We start from the raw sequence: 25079 nt of genomic DNA on the forward strand, positions 1-25079 counted from the left end.
AACTCTGGCTTCAGTGAAAATACAACTACGCTTTAGAGGCCAATTTGTAGGCATGCACCATGCATGTAATGTAGTTTAGTGAAATGTAAATCATACACCAACTGTAGAATGTATGTAGATCGCAGCACGAGAATGAATCCCACTCAGAAGGCCATGTTCTAATTTTTTTTTTGCAGATCTGACGGATGTAATGGCGGTCCCGAACCCCAACGACAAAGTGACCACTGGACTACAGACAAAGGGTAACAAGCCCATCCCCCTGAAGAAGGTCTTTGTCAAGGCCAAAATGATGGACCTGGCTGCTCAGGTATGAAAACTTCAATCTATGAAAAGGTCATAAGGTTAGAGAAATAGAGACACGCAAACGCTGCTCATTGTTCACAGTGTATTCAAGGTACTGTAAAACACGATATTTTTGCGGCATGAAATTTTCGCTAATTGGAGCCGACAGCCTTTTTCGCAGCATGAAATTTTCGCATACAGTCTAGACAAGAACTTTTTACACGCATTTTAATTTCATGAATCTTGGCTCTCGCGAAATTTGCGAAACTAAGATACACACGAACATTCCTCGTTTTACAGTAGTCCTCGCCATTTTTTTAGGAGTTGCACTTGTGGTAGAGGTATTAAGACTGAAAGACTCTAAAATAAAATAAAAAAAATGTTTCTGACTTGTATCCTGTAACTAAGTTATTCTATTAACTTGGTCATCCTCCACAATCTCCTGTGATTGTTTTGCATCGTGGCCACCAATTGCACCATTGGCCTTATTGTCCCGCATGTCATACATGTATGTAGTCAGATGGAGTGTTGGGAATGTACTTGTTATGTACGATAGTAGTAGAGGCAATATATGGAATTATGCACAATTTTGCAATATGTCATAAAATGAAAAGAAATTACATAGATAGGCAAATGAAGTGCTATTACGATGTTCCATCTGCATGTATTGTAGTATATGATAAAATGAACAGGGAGTGCTAGTAATCTGCATATTTGTATAATGGTTTTACCAGTATGTTTTATTGCTCACTGATATACAACATGTCAATGACACCTATTTTCAAAATAGAAAAAAAAAATCATATATTTGCCTGCCTTCAGTATGAAGAGTTTCATGAATTGAGGAAAAATTGATTTGTGGCATTTATTGAATCCATACCTTAGGTGGTGATTCTACAGGAGTATGACAATGTCAACAGGGTGCCCATCGAGGCCAAGTACGTCTTTCCCCTGGAGGACTCAGCAGCGGTCTGCGGCTTTGAGGCCTTCATCGCTGACAAGCACATCGTCGGCAAGGTGAAGGAGAAGGAGAAGGCGCACAAGGAATACCGGGAGGCCATTAGCAAGGGACACGGAGCATATCTTATGGATGAGGAGGCGCCGGTGAGACCCCCACGGGAGATAGAAAATTACATGGATGGATAGATGAATAGCGAAAAAGATCTGTAGATAGAGATAGATGGATGGATAGATAGATAGATAGAGATCAGCAAGGGACATGGGGCATACCTGATGGCGGGGGAGATAAGGAAGGAGAGAGAATTTGTAGAAGGTGGTAGAACAAAATAGATAGATGGATGGGTATATAGAGATGGAGAGATGGATGGATGGACAGATATCAGTAAGGGACACAGGGCGTACCTGATGGACGATGAGGCGCTGGTGAGACCCCCGTGGGAGATAGAAAATGAGATGGATGGATAACTGGAAAGATAGATAAAGAGATAGATGGATAGGGAGAGAGAGAGTTAGATGGATGGGTATACAGAGAGATAGAAGGATGAATAGATAGATATCAGCAAGGAACACAGAGCGTACCTGATGGACGAGGAGGAGCCATTGAGACCCCATGGGAGATAAGGAGGGAGAGAGAATTGTAGAAGGTAATAGAAAAGGGATTGATGGATGGGTATGTAGAGAGATAGAGAGATAGATTGATATACTGATGTTTGTGATGAATGAATAAAATTGGATCTTTTACGTGCATGGATTGTGACTCTCCCATACATGGGATCGCTCTCTCTTATGCCCTATCAGAGGGAAGAGTGTTTTTGCCTCCTACTAGAGGAGACAACATAATTGCACACAACATTGCTCAACCAGACTCACTTAGCTTTAGACCTAAGCCATTTTATTGCAAAGTAGATACACTACCAACACAACTGAGCCACCTCCCCACCCAATGTTGTTAAAAAATGTTATTTCCCCTCACTCTTTTAATCTAGGACGTATTCACTGTCAGCGTCGGGAACCTCCCTCCCAAGGTTTCCGTCGTCATCAAGATCACGTACGTTGTCGAGCTGTCAGTAGAGGGCGACAAAATTGCCTTCAACATTCCCGGAAGTGTCGCACCGTGGCGCAAGGACTCGGCAATGGCTGAAGAGACACAGAAGCATGTTACTACTCTGAAGATCAAAGATTCTTCTCCGATGTGAGTTAATTATCACAATGAGAATATATTGCCCCCTGCAATCACAAGCATTGCTTAGCATGTTAGGTACTAGGTTACTATGATATTATGTACTGTACGAGCTGAAATTTTTGCGTACAGATATTTTCGCAAATTGCTACTAGGAGGACATTTTCATGTGTTGTTAATTTCGCGGTTACGAGGTCTAACTGTACTTATCCTATTCGCACGCTGTTATTTTCGCGTGTTGTTATTTTCGCGGTTCAAAGGCGATTCGCGAAATTCGCGAAAATAAAACCACCGCGAAAATTTCAGCTCGTACAGTATGCTGCTCCTTCTTTTCCAGTTATTTCCTATGAGGTGGTATGCTATGAATACAAGTCATTATGTTGACTAGTGCACACTGTGTATTTCTTTTTATGGGCCAGTCAGAGTATATGTCCTTCAAAGGACTGAATACTCTTATGAAATATACATGTAGTCTTTAGGTGGATTGCCGCAGGCGATATTATTACAGTATCCCCTGTAGAATTAATTCTTAGAGCAGTTGCATAATGGAGAGGTTCACAGAGTGATAATTTTCCCCAGAATGCATAAACATTTTTTGTATTATACTGCAGACAGCATAAAGGGGAAATATGCAGAAATAATGCAAACAATATTGCAACAGTTTATACACTTTAGTTGTGAAATGTCCTATGCAATGTACAAATCAGTCTTTCTTGCAGAGAGGTTAAAGATTCAGTGTTTGTAAACTTAGCATCAGCTAGAATTTGATTAAGAGGTAAGTTTAATGATACAGTGTACTCTATAAACACAGCAAATTTTGTAATTTCCAGGGCAATATGTAGTGTGAGCATTGATAATCTGTTTCTCCAAGCCCCAATTGACATGATTATGTTTCTCTGTGGATGGTCCAATGGTGACAATTGTTGCCATGATAAGGAAAGGTAATGAAATGTCATGTCTGTTTTATTTTGTGGTAAATGTCAAACTATTGTCAAAAGAGATAATAGAAATAGGAGCAGCACATATGTCAGAGAGAAAAGATGGAGTACAAAGATGAATGTTTGAATTATAATCATCTGCTCATTCCCCCAGATTCTTTTCTGTGGACGTTTCCATGGAGATGGCAGCAGACATCACATCCATTGAATCTCCAACACATCCGCTGAAAATCAAGGTAAACTTGAAAGACAAAAGTATGAAAAGCTGAAACATGCTCTTACATTTCTGAATACCTGAAAGAAAATATTTCTTTTTTTTTTGTAGTACAATGTAAACTGATTGCTCTATTACAATTCAATAGTAAACGAGGCTGTTCTCTACCACAATACAATGCACCACAAACTTCCGATGACGTACGACCCTCACTTCTACAGTCGCTGCGAGCGAGCTTATTCACTCGATTGTGAATCCCGTGTGCTGTCAGTGCGTAGCGTTTAGCGTGTGTACTACTGCTCATCCATACCACTTGTGCAGTGTATGTTCATGTGTGTACACAAGGTCCTTGTGTATGATACACACAGATCTACGCTGTTGCCGTATCATCGCGATCAAGTGTGCATTCGTTTCGCCTGTGTAATAGATCTAGATATTAATTTTGTGTTACGATATTGATCTGCATTTACCCTGCATTTTGTGGTGAGCGGTATCATCATCATAAAAAATCATGTCAGGTCCACCTGGATATGCTTCCCGGTGACATGACATTTGCTCTTATGATAATTGCTCTTGTCTAATTTTCTCCAAGGACTTAGGGTTAGGATTAGGGTTGTGATAGGGTTTTAGGTTTAGTTTGATGTTAGGTTAGGATTATGTTTATGTTTGCAGGCAAAATTCATGTTTGGCGTAGCGTGCCAACATTTCATGGGAGAACTTGTCGCAGGAGCAGATGTCATGGAACAAAGAAGAGAGTTAAAGGAGGATGACAGAGCTGCCACTGCTGCTGCTGCTGCTGGGCTCAAAGGTGATCAGCGGGTTGACGATCGCCTACTAGCCACGGTGCCCGATGCAAGGCTGGCCAGCATTGGCTGGTGCGAGTTGGAGTGTGGCAACTGTCCAGTAATGACAACGGCCAGAGAATGCATATGTTGCACGAAAATTGGCTTCTGACAAAGTTTGCAACCCAATGGAGGCACCATTGATGAGGACTTCTACAGTTGTGTTGCATGTACAGGTATTCCAAGTAGCAAGAAGGTACATGTACATGCCAAGGGGCAGACCTGGGCCCCGTTTCATAAAAAGTTGATATGATAACAACTCTTGCTGGAATGTCAATTGTCATGGTAATGACAAGAATGGAGCTTCCTGATTGGCTGTTGCTATGGGAAGTTGTCATTCCCGAAAGAGTTGACATCCGAACATCTTTTATGAAACGGGGACAAGGTGATCATAACAGAGAACAGAAGAGTTTGACAGCAAGTACTGGGTAAGTTAGTCATTTTTTTTTTTTCTAAATAGACTTGCAATAACATTTTACAAGTGATATGATCTGTTTCTATGTTATTGAAAGTGAAAATTTTTGAAATTGATTCTCCATTTCATGAAAATCAAAAATATACAAGTCAACGTAATTGCAACAAATTTCATGTGATTGATTTCTCTTCTGAGTGTAACTACAGAGTTGTATCCATAGTGTAGCTGGCAACCCTGCCTCTTGCAGGGCACTACATGTATATGAGTCAAAGTCTTTATGTTACCAGTGGTGCCATAATTGTTTGTATACGTGCATGCTTCAGACTTTGTAGGATGCTGGTTATATCACACAATCTACAAATTGTAAATTAGCATTTGTAATCTACATCTTGCTTTACACTACATTCATGTACTTTGTTGATTGGTTCATGATCTTCTGGAGTCAAAACTCACATGAAACAGCAAGTATGCAAGACACATGATGCATGTATTGCTTCAAGTAGAAGAGCATGGTTTATTCATGTATTCTGTGTTACAGTTTTGGATAACTGTTCTTTTCAAATGCCAAGACACATTTATCTCATACGGTACATCTAAGAACTGAGCTTACATCACAATTTTGCTGCTTGTTTTATATGTTAAATCAATTCCTCTTCAATTGATAGGAATGAATATAATAATACACGTAGATGGACACAGTCCACATTTTAATTAAAAAGATATTGTTACATGTATGTACAACCTTCATGACCTTCTGTAGTCAAAGGTCACTTTGTCGAGGTGCATAGATCAGCGAGGCACACAACTTGTGCATCATTTTCATCAGCAGAGCATGGTTTATAGCCTGTGGTACAGTCTAAATTGCTCACATCAGCTGCAAGGTGGCACATACCTCCATGAAAAGAACAGTTGTTTAGCCAAGCGAAAATCACAGCAAGTTACGTAACATACATTCACTTGGAAATCAGTGGTACAGTTGACTTTTCACAGAAATGCATGTAGTATAAACTAGATAAAGACACATAGATTCCTGAACAAACTTTTGGCACAATTGCACAGTATACGATGTACTTCTTTGAAAATGGCAAGGAAAAACATTTTGGGAAAATATGCATACTCCAAATCTCTACCCATGACCACAGGTTTCACACATACTACAGCAAGCTTGCCTTTATTCATGACCTCACAGCATTCTCACTTTCAAAGAATAACACAAATGGAATGTATTTGTCATAGTTTGAGCATGCAAGCAGATAGCATATGGGAAAGAGATGCACATTTTTTTTACAAGACATGCATAAGGTCATGCTTGATTAAAGGATTTCTCACAGATTCAAAAGGAAGATTGTTTTAACCTTATTCAATCATTGATGATTCTGTTAAAGTTAATGTTCTCAGATTTAAAAAACAAACAAAACATAGAACCATACAAGGGTACCTAGACACATAGAAAAAAGGAAGATCTCAAAGTCACAGTAATGTTTCTTTATGAGACATTACAAATGAGCATGTACTGGTCCATACATTTTTTACTACTCGTACACAAAGCCGCAAGAATGGCAATGAGGAACAGAGACAATGTCATACATAGTATATAGTGTATTTTCAAACCTGCCAGCAATGCCAGAAAAATCCAGACTGACCTTGATGCTTGAGCCACTTGGAGCAAGAAGTGGCTAATGGGAGTTTAATCTTGAAAATTGCCATGTCCTTCAGGTCCCTGTATATTAAAGGACAAGTCCACCTTCATATACGTAAGGATTGAGAGAATGCAGCAATATCAGTAGAACTCATCAGTGTAAGTTTGAGCAAAATTGGACAGTCTGTTCAAAAGTTATGAATTTTTGAAGTTTCAGTGCCGCTATGGCTGGATGAGAAGACTACCACAGCTTGTGATGTCTTGTGCGTAGAACGATATGAGAAAAGTATAAAGAAAATTCAACATACAACAGTTGTATTTTCACTTTTCTCACATAATAATCAATAATGGAGCACTTGACTTGCCTCTTTCAGAAGGCAGGAGAATATCATTACCCTTAACATATGTCAGTAGCAAGTCGAGGGAATGTGTACTTCTTTCCAAAAAATGAAATTTTTTGGAATTCTCTTAATATTTTCTTTATATCATTCTACGCATGTGACATTATGCACTGTAGTAGGCTTTTCGTCCAGCAGTGATTGTGCAGAAACTTTAAAAATTGTACATTTTGAATGGAATGTCTGATTTTCCTCAAAATTTCATTGAAGTTTATTACTAATTACTGCATTCACTCAATCCTTACGTATATGAAGGTGGACTTGCCATTTAAAAGACATCCAGAGGTCTCCCAGTACACCCTCTATGGTAAATCTCTCGAGGCTTTCCTAGCAGTGAAATACCTACGCGTAGGAGTCAAACTTTTTCTTCAGACCTCGGCTGGAACAATTGACAGCATCTCCAACAAAGCAAACACTATCCTTGCATTTCTTTACAGAAACCTTAGGATCTCCCTCATTTCACTCAAGACCATAGCCGATCATTCTCTCGCAAGACCACTCCTGTAATGTATGTAGCTACTGTCTGGGACCCGTATAAAGAGAGGGACATCCACAAAAATCGAGATGATCCAAAGGAGAGCTCCGAGAATTGTCCTCAATAGCTATCCTAACACCTCATCTGTGACAGACGTGATACATGAACTCCAGTGGCATTTTCTTCAGCAAAGGAGAGAAGTCTTTCATCTTGTCCTGTCCTTCAAAATGCACCACAACCTTGTAGAATTCAGGACTACACCCTACAGTACATCAGATCAGTCCATAAAGCAACCAAACTTGTTCTTGATTACGGCTACAACCTGCGAATCTCTAGAAATTAGCTTCATAGCCTATGAAATGCAGTCCTCCTTCCTACGCACTGTATTATTCTTCAAGCTTGAGGAACTTTGAGATTTTCTGTCCTTCGCTTTGCACAGTGCTTCGATAACCATTACAAATTCAAAAGCTTTGGCCTATAATATCGCAGAGTTAATTGCACCATTATCACTGGGCTTGGGCACTGATGATGGAGGGACAAATTCATCGAGTGACTGGGAGGTAGAGCCAGATGCAGTCATTGGCCAGGGAAGACATCGAAGCTTGTGTCTTGGGATGTTCCACAGTCCAGAATGGCTGCAAATGCAGATATACAATATACTACAATGTAACATCACTTGCACAATGTACAGTACATGCATAATATGTATGTTCAATGTTATAAAGCTATCAAACAACGAACATCATTGATTAATTTTGACATGTATAGGTGACTCCTATTACAACGAAGTCAGCGGGACTGGCAGTTTTCTTTCATGATCATTCATGTATACATGATTGACAGGCGACTCCCGTTAAAGCGAAGTCATTGGAACCGGCAGTTTAATTTTGTTTTACAGTGGACTCCTGTTATAACAAAGTGCTCAGGACCAGCAGTTTTCTTTCGTGATATGGAAATTTTGTTAATACCAAACAAATAAACAATAGACATACATAGAGTGGATAATGTTGCAGCCTGAATTTTTACTTTGTTGTAACAGGAATTTCGTTATAATCGTGTTTGTTATAACGGGAGTGCACTGTATCAAAATTTCACTAAAGCCCCTTTGGAGGACAAACCCATAGAAATGCAGCTGCAAGGAATATCTATGATGTTGAATGACAATGTATGCATATGATGAAGTGTGATACACAGACACACGCAAAATCAGTTTATATCAAAGAGCAACACCATGACTCACCTCAATTTCTGCAGTCTGGGTGACAGGTGGTGCTGTGTAGGTACAGACATAGGCCCAGTGGAAGACTCAGTCCCCAAAATTATTGCATGACGGGGAGGATCAGGCACCGTTTCCTCTGTAGTTTCTTCCTGAAGGTAACAATGTATATGGAGGCCCAATAAGTAGGCGAATTTAAGCGGGATACAAATCTCAATCTCAAGATTTGCATCTTGATCTGATGATTTTTGCATGTGTGAACACAAAAATCCAAACTGCATATTGTGATCGGCATTGCAATGACCATTTGAAAGCTGGAGCAAATAATCTTGGATTTTGTATTCCATAATTCAAAACGCACATCACAACAGTTCGCACACCACAGTACTGTGGCGCGCACAAACGTAGTAGGGGCACGGGTACGCACTGATCATGAAGAGCACTGCGTGCGTGTATACTCTTTGGTCATGATGCGTAGTTCGTTGGCAAATCATTACGATCAGCAATTAGCTGGATATTTCTGTCCATGTGAACGTTTGCAAAAAATTTTAAGATTTGGATCATGATCTTTATCCCGCTAATTTTACTGTGTGAATGCAGCTAATGAGTGAGAGATATACTTTCACGATCAGAAAGAAACAAAACAAAGCATATACATATGACTAGCTGGGGGTAAAAAAACAAAAAACAAGAAATCGTCTTATACAAAACCGTATGTCATAAGGGAAATAGGAAGAATATATTCAACTCTAAAATAATGTGTTTTAATCTACACTAAACAAGTTTATTTTAAACTACTGTAAAAGTAGATATTTTTGCTTGAATAATTCTTTTTTTTTACGCTGGGCCGATTAAGAAGAGTTTCACATGTTTTTAATTCCATGGACTCAAAACATCAACTACTGGAACATAATATGACAAGCAAAAATATTTGCCTGCTTTTACTTAGTCTTTCGCACGAGCTTCTGGTTGTGCGAAATCCCCAAAAATTTCAACACGGTGAAAATTTTACGCTTTTACAGTACTGTAGTATGTTGTTACTAAGTACCAGCGAGAAACTTGTGAATATATAATATTGTTACCTGTATATCACCAATACCCATCTCCATCAAGGGAAAGACATCTGGTGTATCAGAGAGTACCGATGGTCAAATGGTGGAGGAATGGTCTCATCTGGTTCTGGAATCTGACTGCTTCCATCGTAGTATTCAATTTCAGTCAGAGTTGCAGCATGCCTAAATGCACGATAGAGTGTTTGGGTTTGGGTTGCACTGTCTACCATTTCAGGTCCATTTTGCTGAATGGAAACAATAAGATGTGATATTCGAATAACACACTGCAGCTATTACTGGAATAAGCCTCTCATACTTCTGATTCGATCTGGAAGGAATATTCCCATATATCCCTATATGCACTCCTTTATTCCCTAGTATTCAAATCTCATAGACACACTCACAATTTGTGCAGTTCTAAGGACACTCTTCCTTTACAAATTCCAACATGTAAAACAAAAGTAACACTGGGAGACAGAGCATTTGCCTGTGCGGCTCCCAAACTCTGGAATGATCTAGCATTACAAGTCCGGAAATCCCCAACCGTAGCAGTTTTTAAATCACGGCTAAAAACACATCTTTTCATTTAATTGTTCATTATTATCAAGCACATCAGAAGCTTTTGCAGCACATAAGAATATATGTCTATGTATGTCTATAGGTTTTGCGCTTTATGAATCGATATATTATTATTATTATTATTTGCCAACGTAAATTTATATATACGTTATCTATATAATTTAATATAAACACAAATATATTTGGCAAATAGGAATTCCATCTACATATGAATGAATCAATCATATTTGAAAGGAATTGTGTATTTACTTACTGTTTTTAGAACATTTTAACGTGAAAAATTTAAAAAGTTATTAGGCAAAAACTGAAAACAGAACTTTCATGATCACAGCACAACACAATACCGTACCTTTCAAATTGTGTTTACTTGTACACATAGTAATCTTGAGACTATTCAAAAGGAACTCTGGCACTATTATAACTGGCAAAATAAGCACTCAACAAAAAAATGTTGCATGATCAGTTACATCGGTGCAGGAGTATGAACTGGCCCCACGTCAATACTAAAAAGTTACATGATCTGATATACCTTTCTCCTAGGCTTTCTTCTTGAGTTTTCATCTGGAGCGAAGGACTTTCTCTTTTTATATGGTCTGGTAGTAATAGTGACAAACTGAAATAGAAACCAAGAGAGCACAAAATTTTATTAACTATGGCATTACAATCTGTATGCCCACCTTTAAAATAAAAAATGAAGAAATTGATTATAATCAAGTCAAAGCACTGGACACTACCGGGTATAGAATTTATCATTTAGAGTGTGAGTCAAAATCATTAATTTTCACACTTTCATTTGAAAAACACACTGGAAAATTAAAACCTGACAGTAAAAAGAGCAATATTGCAGCAGAATTAATATTAAGACTTACACTTGTTGCACGGTGCAGACCAAGGTGAAAGTATACAAGTAATTTGAATTGTAGACATTCTCAAGAGTTTAACATAAACTCCTTGAATTGGGAGGTAGGGACGAATTTAGAAAATATATCTACAAGTATATCACAAATGATCAAGTAAATTCACATCAATCAACTTTGCCATGTGTGATACTTAACGGTTATCAAGCAAGCTCTGATTTCTTTTTTTTTTTTCCTGACCCGACATGGTTCTGGAATGGCGAGTGGTTCTGAAGGCTGTTGACAGTGTTGTACATCTGGATCTTGTCCAGGAGAAGAGGTCATTGGCAAGCCCAGAATGCCTGACACATCCATATCTCCAGAGTCATCTCTTGATGTGGTCGGGAGATTTGCATGGCATGTTGATGGGGTATCACAAAATGCCCTCTGCAGGATCTACACATTTAAGAGTGAAAAAAAGTGATAAAAGGAATCTGTCATAAGGCTAAGCCCCTTGACTACTGGTGTTCAGTGCAGGGTTGGACAAGCAGCAGCAGCAGCTAGAAATCAATGATTCACAGCAAGTTGAATGAATTCCATTGAGAAATAAGATCTTATGGCACAGATAACCACACATAGAGAGAGAGAAAGAGAGAGACAGACAGACAGACGGATCACAAACACATATACATTTCTCAACCAACTTCTGTCAATCTGCTATAATCATTGATGTTTCATGCCAGAGTTGAGCTACACTATACTTGAAGGATATACGTGTATCGCATCAGTCATACATTGTACTTGCCAACTATACCGCTTTTGGGAGTACCCTGTTTTAACGAGAAATTTCTGTTGCTTTTAATAGACATCGATTGTGAAGCAGAGCAAGACTTTATTCAAATTCATGAAATTCTTCCGTCGAGATGCTTTCATTGCAACTGGTTGACAAATTGCCCTGCATCGACGTAAATATTCATATTCATATTTATATATTTATATTTACGTCGATGCAGGGCAATTTGTCAACCAGTTGCAATGAGAGCAAGACTTTCTCTCCCCATTGTCCCCCTTCTCCCATGACTTCTCTTATTTTTTCCTTCCCCGCTAGAAATGAACAAGATGAGCAGGAAACATTTAAGCATTTTAACATAATGTTTACATTTCCTGTCACAAAGCTGCTTACAGCGGATTTTTTTTTTTGTACCCCTTTTTCCTGTAAATGAATTACCAACACTTTTCAGTACAATGTGTTTTCAAAAGACATCATTCATTGGTATCTCAGTGGACAGAGTGGTTAGATGATTAACATCTACGTACTGGAGCAGTTTTTATTAAAAACAAAATTATATGCTTACAAGACTCAAACAGTATATTATGATTTGCCTCATGAAGCAACTATGCAAATTGTAATACTTGTTGTCATTCGATCATACTGAATGAGGACATGTTAATTCGATTCTGGTCTTGCATGATTGTGACAATTCCTATACGAAAAGTCCAGGCAATGTTCATCATTTCAAATCATGTAGTTAATTTACATTGAGAGCTCCATGTTTAGATTTGTGGAATTAATTCTCGCTATCGCCAATGATGTAAAAAACTCCTGTGCACGCTGAAGAGCTCTGTCACAGGTGCACTGTGGGATTCCTCAGTCCCTTGTTCGCTTCCGGTTGTCTCACGCGAGTCGCAGTTCCCATATGATTCAATGGAGTTCTTTGTCTGCTTTTCCAGTGTTAGCCCTTTTTTTCATGGCTATAATTAAGCTTAAAAGAGCAGGCAACCAGCTTTGAACACTATCTATAGGAATGCATGCATGGGAGCTAATCGATTACCATGTTTTTACAAGAATGAGTAGGAGGTTCACACATTATTTAGAAATGTAGCAGTGCAATTCCATTACAATACCACCTGTGTAGAATTTTTTTTTTTTTTTTTTTTTTGTTCTGCCTTCTTGTGCCCCCCATGATTTCTTCTGGTGAAGTTGCTGTGTCATCATCCTTCGTGTTCACTGTGATTTGTAACACGTCATTCACATATTATGAAAACATTCTTATTCCTTACCCCAAGTACTATAAATTCTGAAACTCTGTACCCAGCATTCTTATATTTTATAACCAACTTGTATTTGTTCAAATGTAAAGGTGAAAATAAGTAGGAGCTAGTATTCAGGATTTTTGAAAGTAAAATCGACTGATGTTTATAACTCCGGGCAAACCAAATAATAGCTTATGGTACTTGGAGTCAAGCTGGAGGAAAAAGAAGAAATCCAGTACTAAGGAATCTTCATCAAGAAAGATGTCCGATGGAATTAAACAATCCCAACACGCCTCTTCTACAGCAACGAGTACCTTTAATTTCATTATGAGGACTTTTCACCACTGCTCCCCCTCTGTTAAGGACAAATTGTATACTTCTTTTGTCTAACCACACTATTAAATTGGAATATGCTAAGAAATCCTGGGATCCATATACAGTTTAAAAAAAAAAACAACAACAACAACAACATCCATGTATTAGAAAAGGTGCAAAGACAGGCAGCAAGATTTGTATCCAATTCATACTGGAGGGATATATTACACTTGTGTGACACATCCTCTGATAGGACAGACAAGAGGCACATTGACTCACATGCCTGTACAAGATCCTCCATGGTCACCTGGACATACAGTACAGTAGCATACTCAGAATTGAGTTCACAAGATAAAGAAGGGGACATACCAAGCAGTTTGTGATGGATCAAACTTCATCTTAAATGTCTACAAGTTTCTTCTTTTTTTTTCCACGCACTGTAAAAGCATGAACAATTTGGCTCCATCTCCTATTATTTTCCCAAAATGATCCTCCCAAGTTTGAACATGCCCTTTTTTGAGGACCCGTCCTTCTCATCCTTTTTCTTAAAGTCCACCCTCTATGCAACCTCGCAGGCAGGAGTTGTTTGGGAGGTCTACTCATCCAAGATCCAAGATCTACCAGTCTCCTCATGTTGATGATCATTGAAATTTAAAAATGGGACCTCAGGGCCGCCGTGGCTGGAGCCATTTTGCTTCTCAAAGTTCACATTTTTCCCGGGCCCCGTCTTATAAAGCCTTCAAATCAATCACAAGTCCCCAAATCAATCGCAACTTGCATTGCAGCTCTCACAAAACTTGTGATTGATTTCTATCACAAGTCTTCAGGCCCGGGCGCCCCTGCTCTAGAACTTGGTGCTAATGGTGGGCCAGTGAACCCCACCCCTCATATAGTCATACATAAGTAGATAATCTACACACACTCTGTTGAACAAACTAATGTAGAAACAATCAAGATGGCACAAATGTAGAAGTTCAACAACAAATGTGGAAATTGCCCACAATTGTAGAAAACGTAAACATCAACCACTAGATTTCTATATTAATGTAGAAATTTTCAACCACATACAATGAAAAATGTTAATGAACAGTGCAAATTAATGCTTTTCTCGTCCTGTGAATTGAATATTTCTAATTCTATGTTATTATTAGTGGAGGTTTCTACACTACCAACGCTACTGGGAATAGATATAATAGGCATTGTGTCCATTTGTGGGCGATTTCCTACATTTAATACCGGTACAGTAATAGATGTAACGCGTTTACTTACACTTGTTACAGTGTGTAAGTAGGCCCTATTTACATCAGCGGGCATTTCTACATTTACGAGCGTTTCTACATTGTGGGTTTAAAACTCCCTCTCTGGCTCTGCTTGTACGTAGCTTCGCTCCCTCGCCTGCATTTCACGGCTTTCTCAAATCGAAATGTTGATATATGTGCATTCAATTATGACTATTAAACAACTCAAGAGAAGTCTAGTTCTATACAGCGTGTATTAATATTACGTAATGGAGCGCGAGCACGCACTACTAGATAACCCAAACTCAGAGCGAAACCACTGCCAACCCGCAGCCCGCGGCCCCGGGTCGGTGCGGTATAGGCGACAAACAAGCTGGCTGCTACTTGTACTCTCGCTGGTATCGAAAATCGAACAGCGACGCGAAGTTAGTGGCCGTACGTACTCTACGCGGCAATATTTTTCAAATATGTAAAGAATTTGGATTAAAATGTAGCTGGACGTACCCTCCCCTTCTTCCTTTCTCCTGTTCTTCTCTTGCTTTTCTTTGTCGATTGGCTGTTTTCTGTAGGTTTCCGAATAAATATGGTCGGGACCGCACCGGGCTTGAGAAGTTTTTTCGTGGGCTCATATCCCATCACACGCGCACGAATGTCCTCTTGAAAGCATTGCGGCTCAAAGTGGTCTTGGCACACCACCCGATTGCGATTGAATTTATATGTTTTCACATCAAATTTATCCGTGCCGATGTTACGTAGCCATTTTGCACACCGTTCCCTTTCTATGGGTTGGGTATCTGAAAGAAGCTCTTTTTCTTGCCTTTTACATGCGTATTCGTACACCCAAACGCTTGACACATCGGCATGATTATAGTATGTCCGCATTTCCGCAATCCAATCGTAGCATAGCAAGTCGAGTACAATGTGTACGCACGTGTAAAACGTTCGAGTATAAACAAGAACGTGAACAACGAAGCTAGTTGTGCAAGTAGAAGAGACACGATGAGCTATTATTTCTCGCGCGCAGTGAGGGTCATACGTCACAGAGAGATATGGAGGTATGCATCACGTACTAAGTATCGTATGCATTCACAGAAGGTGATCCCCCGTTGCTGACAAACGAGGGAACGAAAGGCCTATCTTGCATAGTCTAGTCACAGGAAATGTGATTTCTTTTTGTTTTTGTACATGTATAGCGGCTGGATGGAATTAGTATTCCGCTTAATTATTAAGTTATTTGGTCTGGAAAAAAAAGAAAGATTAATACAGGTGTAATACGTTTCTCATTAATCAGGTCAAGAGGAAGCCAGGGCGCACCAGGTGCGCGCCCCCTCTTTATTTTTTGTTAAACTAAAAAAAAAAAAAAAAAAAAAAAAAAAGGAAAAGAAAAATAAAAGGGGGCGCATATGCGCCCCCGTTTTATTTTTGTTAAGGCGCCTCGGGCCCTCGATCCCCTTTACGGAATTCCTGGATTCACCCCTAGCTGTTTCTATTTTATGTCAGGAGATCTGAGAGATTAGATCCTACCTCAGAGCTATGTCAATTTTTTCAGCTCGACAATACCGCTTCGCAAATGCTATATTTTAATAGAAACTGACGTTTACATAAATTAAGTTGCTATATGTATTAAAATGTAGCCAGTAGCAAGAAACTACCTACACGATGTATTTTTATGCCTCCACTGCGAAGTGTCGCCGGAGGCATTATAGTTTCGGGTTGTCCGTCCGTCTGTCCGTCCTTCCATCCATGGGGCATGATCATTTTTGTGGACAGCATAGCAACAAAATCGTTTGAGGTATAAAACTTGGCATATGTATCTATGAGTGGGTGAAGTTGTGCCTATCAACTTTTTGGTGCACATGCCCAAGGTCAAAAGTCTATAAAGGTCATGGTAAAAGTTAAATGCTCGAAATTTCACTAATGATTTCCCCATAAATAATCTATGCAATGCCTGAAGGTATTTTCTTGAAACTTAGTGCATACATGAACTACCAACGAAATATTCTCCAGAGAGTTGTGTTGAGAGGTCAACGGTCAAATAAGGTCAAGTGAAAATGTTAAAATGTACAATTTTTTTTCTCCATATCTCAAATGGTTCAAGGTATATTAATGGAACTTAGTTTACATATATGTATAGCTAACTGGCAGTAATTATCTAGGTAATTTAGGGGTCAAAGGTCAGGGTCAAAGGTCAAGGTCACCTCGAAATTTCACCATTTTCCTGATATTTATGCAATTCCTTCAGGATTTTTCTGAAAACTTTGTGTATAATGTAGGCTACCTAGGTACCCAATAGAGAATCTCTGGGTATCTTTTTTTTTTTGTGCAATAAGGTCAGAGGTCAAGTGAAAGTGCTAAATTTCACTCGCATCTACTTCCTTAAACTTATAAAACTTGAGGGTCAAAAGTCAAGGCAAAATCCTAAAATCTCCAAATACGTGTACCTGCACTCTTAGACAATCACCATTCATCCAATTGAACCTAGTTCAAGGGAAATGAACATTCAACACATTTGTTATGTGAAACTGTCATCACACATTGTCAAGACATTGTACTATAGACCTATTACGAGAAGCATGCATTATATGACGGAGGCATACCAGTCACCATGGCGACATTTCTTGTTTTTGTGTGTGCATCCACATGATGTGTCACACTGGAGGCATTAAATTTTCGGGTTATCCGCTTGTCCGTCCATCCTTCCGTCCATCGATCTCCGTTCATAAGCTAATCATTTTTTTTTTTTTTGGACATGCAGCACTATCGCACACTTAAAAACCATATTCAGGTATCATAATGAAACTTTGCAACAGTATGTATGTGATATGAATGAACAAAGTTGTGTCTCTCAACTCTAGGGTTCACATGCTTAGGGGCAAAGGTCAAGGTCAAATCCTCAAAATGTCATTATTTTCCCCATATCTATGCAATGCCTGAAGATATTTTCTTAAAACTCATGCATGAATTACGGTACCGGTACCAGATAAAGATTCTCTGATGAAAGTTTGGGACCATGATGAACCGCCAAAGGCCGAAGTTCAAGGGTCGAGTGAAAATGCTAAAATTTCACTTTTTCTCCATGATTTTGAAAATGGTTCAAGGTTTCTTCATGAACTTGGTACATATGTATGTATACTGCTTGGCAGTGATGCTTTTGGGAATTTTGGGGGTCATGGGTCAAAGGTCAAGGTCAAATCCTCACAATGTCACCATTTTCCTCTATATGGAATGCCTGAAGGTATTCTCTTGAAACTTAGTGAATATTTATGCATGTAGGGGCTTATGCCTGACAGTGATTCTCTTGGGAATTTCAGGGTCATATGGGGTCACCAAACGTCAAGGATCAAAGGCCCGTTTTAATTGCTCAGATTTTATATTTTTAATGCTGAAATTACACTTTTTCTCCATACTTTTGAGATTAGTCAATACATAAACTTTTTAAAGGTTCATAAGTCAAATAAAAATCCTCAAATCCCCAAATACCTGCTCTCTTTATTGCCATTCATCCAATCAAACCTAGTGCAAGGAAAGTGAACACTCAACACATTTGTGACGAACATGATGTTTTTTATTTTTGGCCAATTATGTGAAACTGTATAAATCGTCACACATTGTCGAGACGTACATGACTATGGACCTACTGGGAGAACCATGTGTTATCGCAGAGGCATACCAGTGTCACCATAGCAACATTTCTAGTTTGAGTGTAGTTTGTATGGTTTTTTTTTTTTTTTTATGTGAGTCACAGTGAAGAAATCATTGTATATCTGAAGTTATTTGCCCAAAATTAACTTCCTACCATGCCCTCCCCTTTTTCAAAAACTGACTCACTCATGCACACCTGTCCCAATAATGGTTCCTTCCCACAGCAAACATCTACCAAGGCAGTGGTCTGCTTGCCCAAGGACTGTACCACTCTCAGGGAGGGGTTTCAGCTGCTTGTAGGTGTGGCGGATATCCACATGCCCCGCATGTGGGTGGAGCGGGATCCTAAGGATAGTTCAAGCCAGGTGAGCCTGTCAAACCATCACCAACTCACACAGGGCTTGTCTTTTGTATATGTACAGTGCACTCCCATTATAACGAACATGGCTACAACTAATTTAGGCACCAACATTATTTGCTGTATTCTCGTAGGATCTGTTGTTGTTGAATTGTTGGGTTATGAAAAAAAAGTTATATTATGAAAGAAAACTGCCTAACCTGAGGACTTAGTTGTATCGGGAGTTGACTGTAGAGGCTGGAGCTTTAATATATTGATCAATTCCTACAGACAGCAAATCAAAAGATTCACTCCATAGACTAGTACAAATGAAATGCAAAGGGAAAACTGTAACGATGCTGTTTCAAAATTGTTTATGATTTGGGTACATTTAACGCATCAGTGAGTAGATAACTCAGTGGTTTTGGATTAATTTTGTTCTGCATTCATTGTTTGGAAGAAATAGTTTACCCATCTGTATCAAATAAATAAAATTCCACTCAGTTCAAACAGAATCACTTGAAAAGAGATCATAACGTGTTGGCAACTGTAGATCTGGCATCATATTCTTCTTCAAGGTGTTTACCCTTGTCATGTCCCTCCAGGCTTGCATGCTGACATTCTACCCGGACTTTGAGTCGACCAGTCTGGAGAAGCCAGAGATCATACTGTTGCTGGACTGTTCCAATTCCATGAAGGAGGGGCCGCTCAAACAAGCCAAACAGATTCTTCTTTTAGCTCTCCACCACATGCCAGATGACTACCTTTTCAATGTTGTCACTTTTGGGACAGGTAAATGTATATATATATATATGCAACTTTTTTGGCCCATTTTGCAGTTCTGCACATTAATTGCCTTAAATAAAAAAGAAATCAGGGGAGGGCGATATTCCTTGTGTTGACACAGTTTGTGAGTCCAAAGCCAGTTCAGCGTGCTTGGGGACCCTTCATTTTGCAACTGGCTGCCTATGATTTCAACAGAGAAGATCCATCTGTAGATTACACAATAAAAATTATTCAACATCTTTACCTGCCTCTGCTGGGGTCCATTTCATGAAGTCATCACAAAAAAGTATTTTCATATAAATCTCAAAATAGCCAAAGTTGCTCACAGGCTATGAGAGATTTTCAATCAGAAGTAAAATCCACTTCATGAAGAATCTCGTAAGTGCGTCTTTTGAGTAAAAAGTCTCTTGTAAGACTTTAGTGGAAGTGACCCCTTGGGCAGCGTGCACATTACAACCTTATCAATATTCTGCTTTGGTTTGAAAGGGTTAATTACATGCTAGGTTCTACATCAACACTTCACTCCATTCTGTAAAAGTTTAAAGGATATGTCCACCTTCATAAACATGTCTATTGATAGACTGCAGCAATATTAGTAGATCACATTGGTGAAAGCTTGAGTAAAATATTACAAAAAATGTTCAAAAGGTATGAATTTTTGAAGTTTTAGTTCCGGGATCACTGGATGTGAAGACTATTACTGCTTGTGATGTCATATGTGTAGAAGGATAGTAAGAAAATGTAACAAAAATAAACATATTTTCACTTTTCTCTCATGATAAAAGAGCACATGACTTGCCTCTCTCAGAAGGCAGGGGGAGTAATATTACCCTTGCTACCTTTATAATGTATGTCAGTTACAAGCTAGGGAATGGGAACTTTTTTCATGAAATGAAAATTATTGTAATTCTCTTTATATTTTTGCTATAAATGAAAGAAAGAGATTATTCAAAGGGGTGAAGGTTCGGGTGTGAGGAATTTCGTCAATTTGTAGAGTGAGAAAAATTAAAGAATCTCACACCTGAACTTTACTATTGTTCAGTATACTTGAGGCCCCCAAGTTATGTTTAAAACAGATGTTAACAAAAGAAGAAGCAGCCTCCAAACCAAACCAGTCTGTAGCCTACTGTTAAAGTGGAAATTTTCGCAGTGTTGAAATTTTCATGCATTTCGCGCAACCAGAAACCAGCGTGAAAGTAAAAGCACTTGAATGTTCTTGTTTGCCATATATGTTCCAGTAGTTGGTGTCTTGATTTCACAGAATTAAAAACACACAAAACTCTTCTAACCCCACCGAGCATGAAAAATTAGTCATGCGAAAATCACTTTTACAGTATGTAGGTGCCTCTACTTAGTATCTATGTATTCATATGCAATTTGACATTTTTTTTTACACAAGGTTTTGAGGAACTCTTTCCAAACAGCCAGGCCAAGACAGATGCCACGGTTCAAGCTGCCACAACCTTCATCAATGATGCCCAGGCTGTCCAGGGCAACACGGATGCCTGGCGCCCTCTGCAAACATACTTCCTCCTGCGCTCTGACAACGGACTCCAGAACATTTTCCTGGTGTCGGACGGTCACATCAACAGTGAGGGCAGCACGTTGAATGCCATCGCTCAGAATAACCAACATTGTCGTGTCTTCACGTTCGGTGTCAGGTATGTATTCCCACGTCCCATGCTCCCATTTTAAAGGAGTGTTTGTAATGATCGACGGTACAAAAGTGTAGCTGGAACTGCAGTTGCTATGGTAATGACTTACCGGTAATAATACTCACATCTACTTGTTGGCTGAGTGGATGCTGCTAGATAAGTTTGATATATTGGGCCATTTTGAGTGCACCATTTACTGGCATCTATGGCCTTTGTTGTTGCTGTCGTGCATTAAATGATGATTCTCATTATCACCCTCATCTATGAATAATCATTCACAACTCAGTACTGGGCAATATTGTATTGCTGTCCTGTGTAATTTTGTTTTCTTTTTTGCCGATAAATCTCATTTGTTATGCACGCACCTTGATTTTGTACTCAGTAGACATCCTAATGCAAGTAGAGCACTTCAGGTATTGGCTGCAGGTGTTCACAATTGTCATAAACTACAAATATAATCAGATGGTTGAATGAATAGATTAATGAGTGAATAGATAGATAGGCCTACATTACATGGATACTTTGACAGGGGGATGAATTGAATAGACAAGTACATAAAGTGAAAAAATGATCGGATACATGGTAATTAGCTTTATTGTTTGAGAACAATCAATGTTGTTAGAAGGACTTCCACTGGTGATTGAATGACGTAAATGATTATAAAGAGTATTAGGAGGAAGATTCTTGTACAATGCTGATGTGGTGATGATGGTGACGTGGTGATGATGGTGATGTTGATGATGATGATGACAGTGATCTTGACAGTTATAATGATACCGGTAATGGCACTCATTTCGTTCACAATTGTTTTTGCTTTCCTTCAGTGCGAGTGCCAACAAGCACCTCCTGAAGGCCATGGCCCGGGTGGGTTGTGGCGCCTTTGAGTTCTTCGACTCCAGCGCAAAGTCTCGATGGGAGAAGAAGGTAAGGGTGTGGCCCTTGTGGTAAGGGTGTGGCCCTTGTCTTACCACTGGGTGTGGCCCTTGTCTTACCACTGTGTGTTTTGATTTTTACCTCCATCAACGGAGGAGGTTATGTTTTCATCAGCATTTGTTGGTTGGTTGGTTGGTTGGTTGGTTAGTTGGTGGGTTGGTTGGTTGGTTGGTTGGTTGGTTGGTTGGTTGGTTGGTTGGTTGGTTGGTTGATGGGTTGGTAGGTGGGTTGGTTGATGGGTTGGTAGGTGGGTTGGTTGGTTGGTTGGTGGTTTGGTTGGTTGGTTGGTTGGCAAAATAACTCAAAAAGTTGAGAATGGATTTGGTTGAAATTTGCAGGAAAGGTTGAGATTGACACAAGAGAGCAGATAATTGAATTTTGGTAGTGATCCAGGAATTTTCATGGATTTTTATGAAGGATTTTTGTGACATTTTGGCAGCTAGGGTCAATAAACTTGGTAGTTCAAGGTGCACATTTTGAGGTGTTCATACGCGCACGATACGCGCACTAAAGTTGTGTGCTCTATTTTCTGCTAAGGCAAGGCATGTGGTGTAGCTTGGCAACAAAAGGCTTCTATATTGGAAAATCAGGTGACTTTCAGCTTGCATACATATGGGTGGAAATCACTGATCTTATGGAAGAAGCTGTAATGAGTGTCATATTTGTATTTTTATACCCCCGCCAAACGAAGTTTGAAGGGGGTATATAGGAATCAGCGGACGGTCGGGCGGTCGGGCGGTCGGTCGGGCGGTCCGTTGCAAATCCTGCGTCGCGAACTACTTCCTCAGTTTTCAACCGATTCCCATAAAACTTGGCACAGATGTGTGCCTTGGGTTGTAGATGTGCAAGACGTATTTTTTGACAGTACCCAAAAGTACGTTGCCATGGTAACGGCATATTATGGGCAAAAATGGGTACAAATCTTGCGTCGCGAACTCCTCCCACAGTTTTTGATCAATTTTTATGAAATTAGGTACAGATGTTCATCTGAATATGTTAATGTGCAAGACACATATTTCCGCAGTGGCAAAAAGTGCGTTGCCATGGTAACGGCATGTTATTGGTAAAATATAGGGCAAAATGCTTCATGGCAAAACTGCTTCATCAGTGTTCTTCCAATTCTCATGGAATTCATATTGAATGTTTGTCTTAGGATATAGGTCAGCATGACACATTTCTTGACAGTGACAAAAAGTATGTTGCCATGGTAACAGCTCACATATTATGAGCCAAAATGATGGAAAATTTTGTGTTGCAAACTACTTCCTCAGTTTTTGCCCAATTTCCATGAAACTTGGTACAGATGTGTGCCTTTGGTTGTAGATGTGCAAGACGCATTTTTCGACAGTACCCGAAAGTACGTTGCCATGGTAGCGGCATATTAATGGCAGAAGATCAAGGAAAGATCTTGCAGATTTAACTACTTCCTCAGTTTTTTGACCAAAGCTTATGAAATGTTGTTTTGACCAAAGCTTATGAAATGTTGTTTGGCGGGGGTATAACCAGTCGCTGTACCGACATTTCTAGTTGATTTTTGATGATATCGCTATTAAAAAATTGCAAATAATGCCGTACAGAGAATAAATTCATCAAATCAAATCAAATCAAACAGGTGAAGTCCCAGCTGAGCAGGGCCCGACAGCCCTCCGTCTCGACCCTCCACGTGGAGTGGAAGCAGTTTGACGAGAACCCGGAACCTCCCGTCCAGGCGCCCAGGCAGCTCACGGCACTCTTCAGCGGTTCCAGGCTGGTGGTCTACGGCTTTGTGCAGCACTGCACTCAGGTAAGATGAAGTTGTAGCATTATCTCGCTGGTAATGCATGAGTTAGTTAGCCAATAGTGCACCATAAATTTTATGGTGTCTTTGTACAGTAAACCTGTCTTAATGACCACCTGTCTATAGCAGCCACCTGCTGTATACAGCCACTAAAGACAATTCCCTCCGAGAGAAAAAGCATGTTAAAGAGCCACAGAATTTTCGTGGCATGAAATTTTCACAAATTCAAGCCGATGGCCTTCTTCCTGGCATGAAATTTTCTTGAGTTGCCTCTAATGGTCATTGCGTATAGTGTAGACAAGAACTTTTACATGCATTTTAATTTCGCGAGTCTTGACTCTCGCGGAATTTGTGAAATTAAAGTGCACGCGAACATTCCTCGTTTTACAGAATCTATAGCGGTCACCTGACTATAACGGCCACATATTTTGTCTCCCTTTGGTGGCCACACTTTAGACAGGTTTGACCTTTTTCCCACTTTTAGTGATTGGACTGATACTTAGAAAGCTATACAACTTGCCAAGAAGCTGCCTCCAGTAACAGAAATAAATGAATGTCACCGCCAAAGCAGGGAATCACTACATTTGTGTTGTGAGAAGGATACTGTAAAACATGATATATTCGCGGCACGAAATTTTCGCGAATTGGAGCCGACGGCCTTTTTCGTGGCAAGAAATTTTCGCGAATTGCCTCTTGCGTTCTATGCATATAGTGTACATAAGAAATTTCGCGTGCATTTTAATTTTGCGAATCTTGGCTCTCGCGAAATTCGCGAAATTAAAATGCACGCGAACATTTCTCGTTTTACAGTAGTACATAAATATTTCTCATTTTGTCACCATGGTTCATGATTACTTTAATCAGCAGCTCGCTGAAATTGTCTCAGAAGTCCTGATTCATAGAGTATCATGCTTGTATTAAAGTGTGCGGTATTTTCAGAAGACAATATTGTGTATTGGAAGATGACATTGATGCTGAGAGTGATTCTGTGATCTCTGTGTGCAGTGTTGTTGGTGTATATGTTATGAATATCAATCAATGGTAGATGTTGACACACTATGAATGTTATCTGCTATAATGTGAAGTAACATTTAAAATAGGGGCCTACGGTGTATAATGATGGTGATTGTAATTACTGTAATCATTGATTACTATAATGATGATAATGATGATTAACCCTAAAGGGGCCGGGCTTTTTTGGCTATGCTCAGACCGGGGGGGGGATGGATTCCACCCCCCGAGATCTCAGCCATCAGTGGTGCGATCGCGATGAAATTTTGCACGCATGAGACCCACGTCATAATCTACAAGATTGTGTCATAAGATTTTTTGAAAC

General features: G+C 39.5%; 1 protein-coding gene across 1 annotated transcript in view; it reads left to right on the plus strand.

The window, feature by feature from the left end:
* LOC140242355 (protein mono-ADP-ribosyltransferase PARP4-like) overlaps positions 1-25079 on the plus strand; it is a 62735-nt gene that overhangs the window by 29986 nt on the left and 7670 nt on the right. Inside the window, exons 15-23 of the mRNA XM_072322090.1 lie at positions 177-307; positions 1168-1386; positions 2229-2434; positions 3515-3596; positions 18480-18620; positions 19198-19384; positions 20778-21039; positions 21858-21957; positions 23579-23749. Coding sequence (XP_072178191.1) covers positions 177-307; positions 1168-1386; positions 2229-2434; positions 3515-3596; positions 18480-18620; positions 19198-19384; positions 20778-21039; positions 21858-21957; positions 23579-23749 — 1499 coding nt within the window. The remainder of the gene's footprint in view (positions 1-176; positions 308-1167; positions 1387-2228; positions 2435-3514; positions 3597-18479; positions 18621-19197; positions 19385-20777; positions 21040-21857; positions 21958-23578; positions 23750-25079) is intronic.

Source organism: Diadema setosum, chromosome 19 (genome assembly GCF_964275005.1).
Source record: "Diadema setosum chromosome 19, eeDiaSeto1, whole genome shotgun sequence".
NCBI lineage: Eukaryota > Metazoa > Echinodermata > Echinoidea > Diadematoida > Diadematidae > Diadema > Diadema setosum.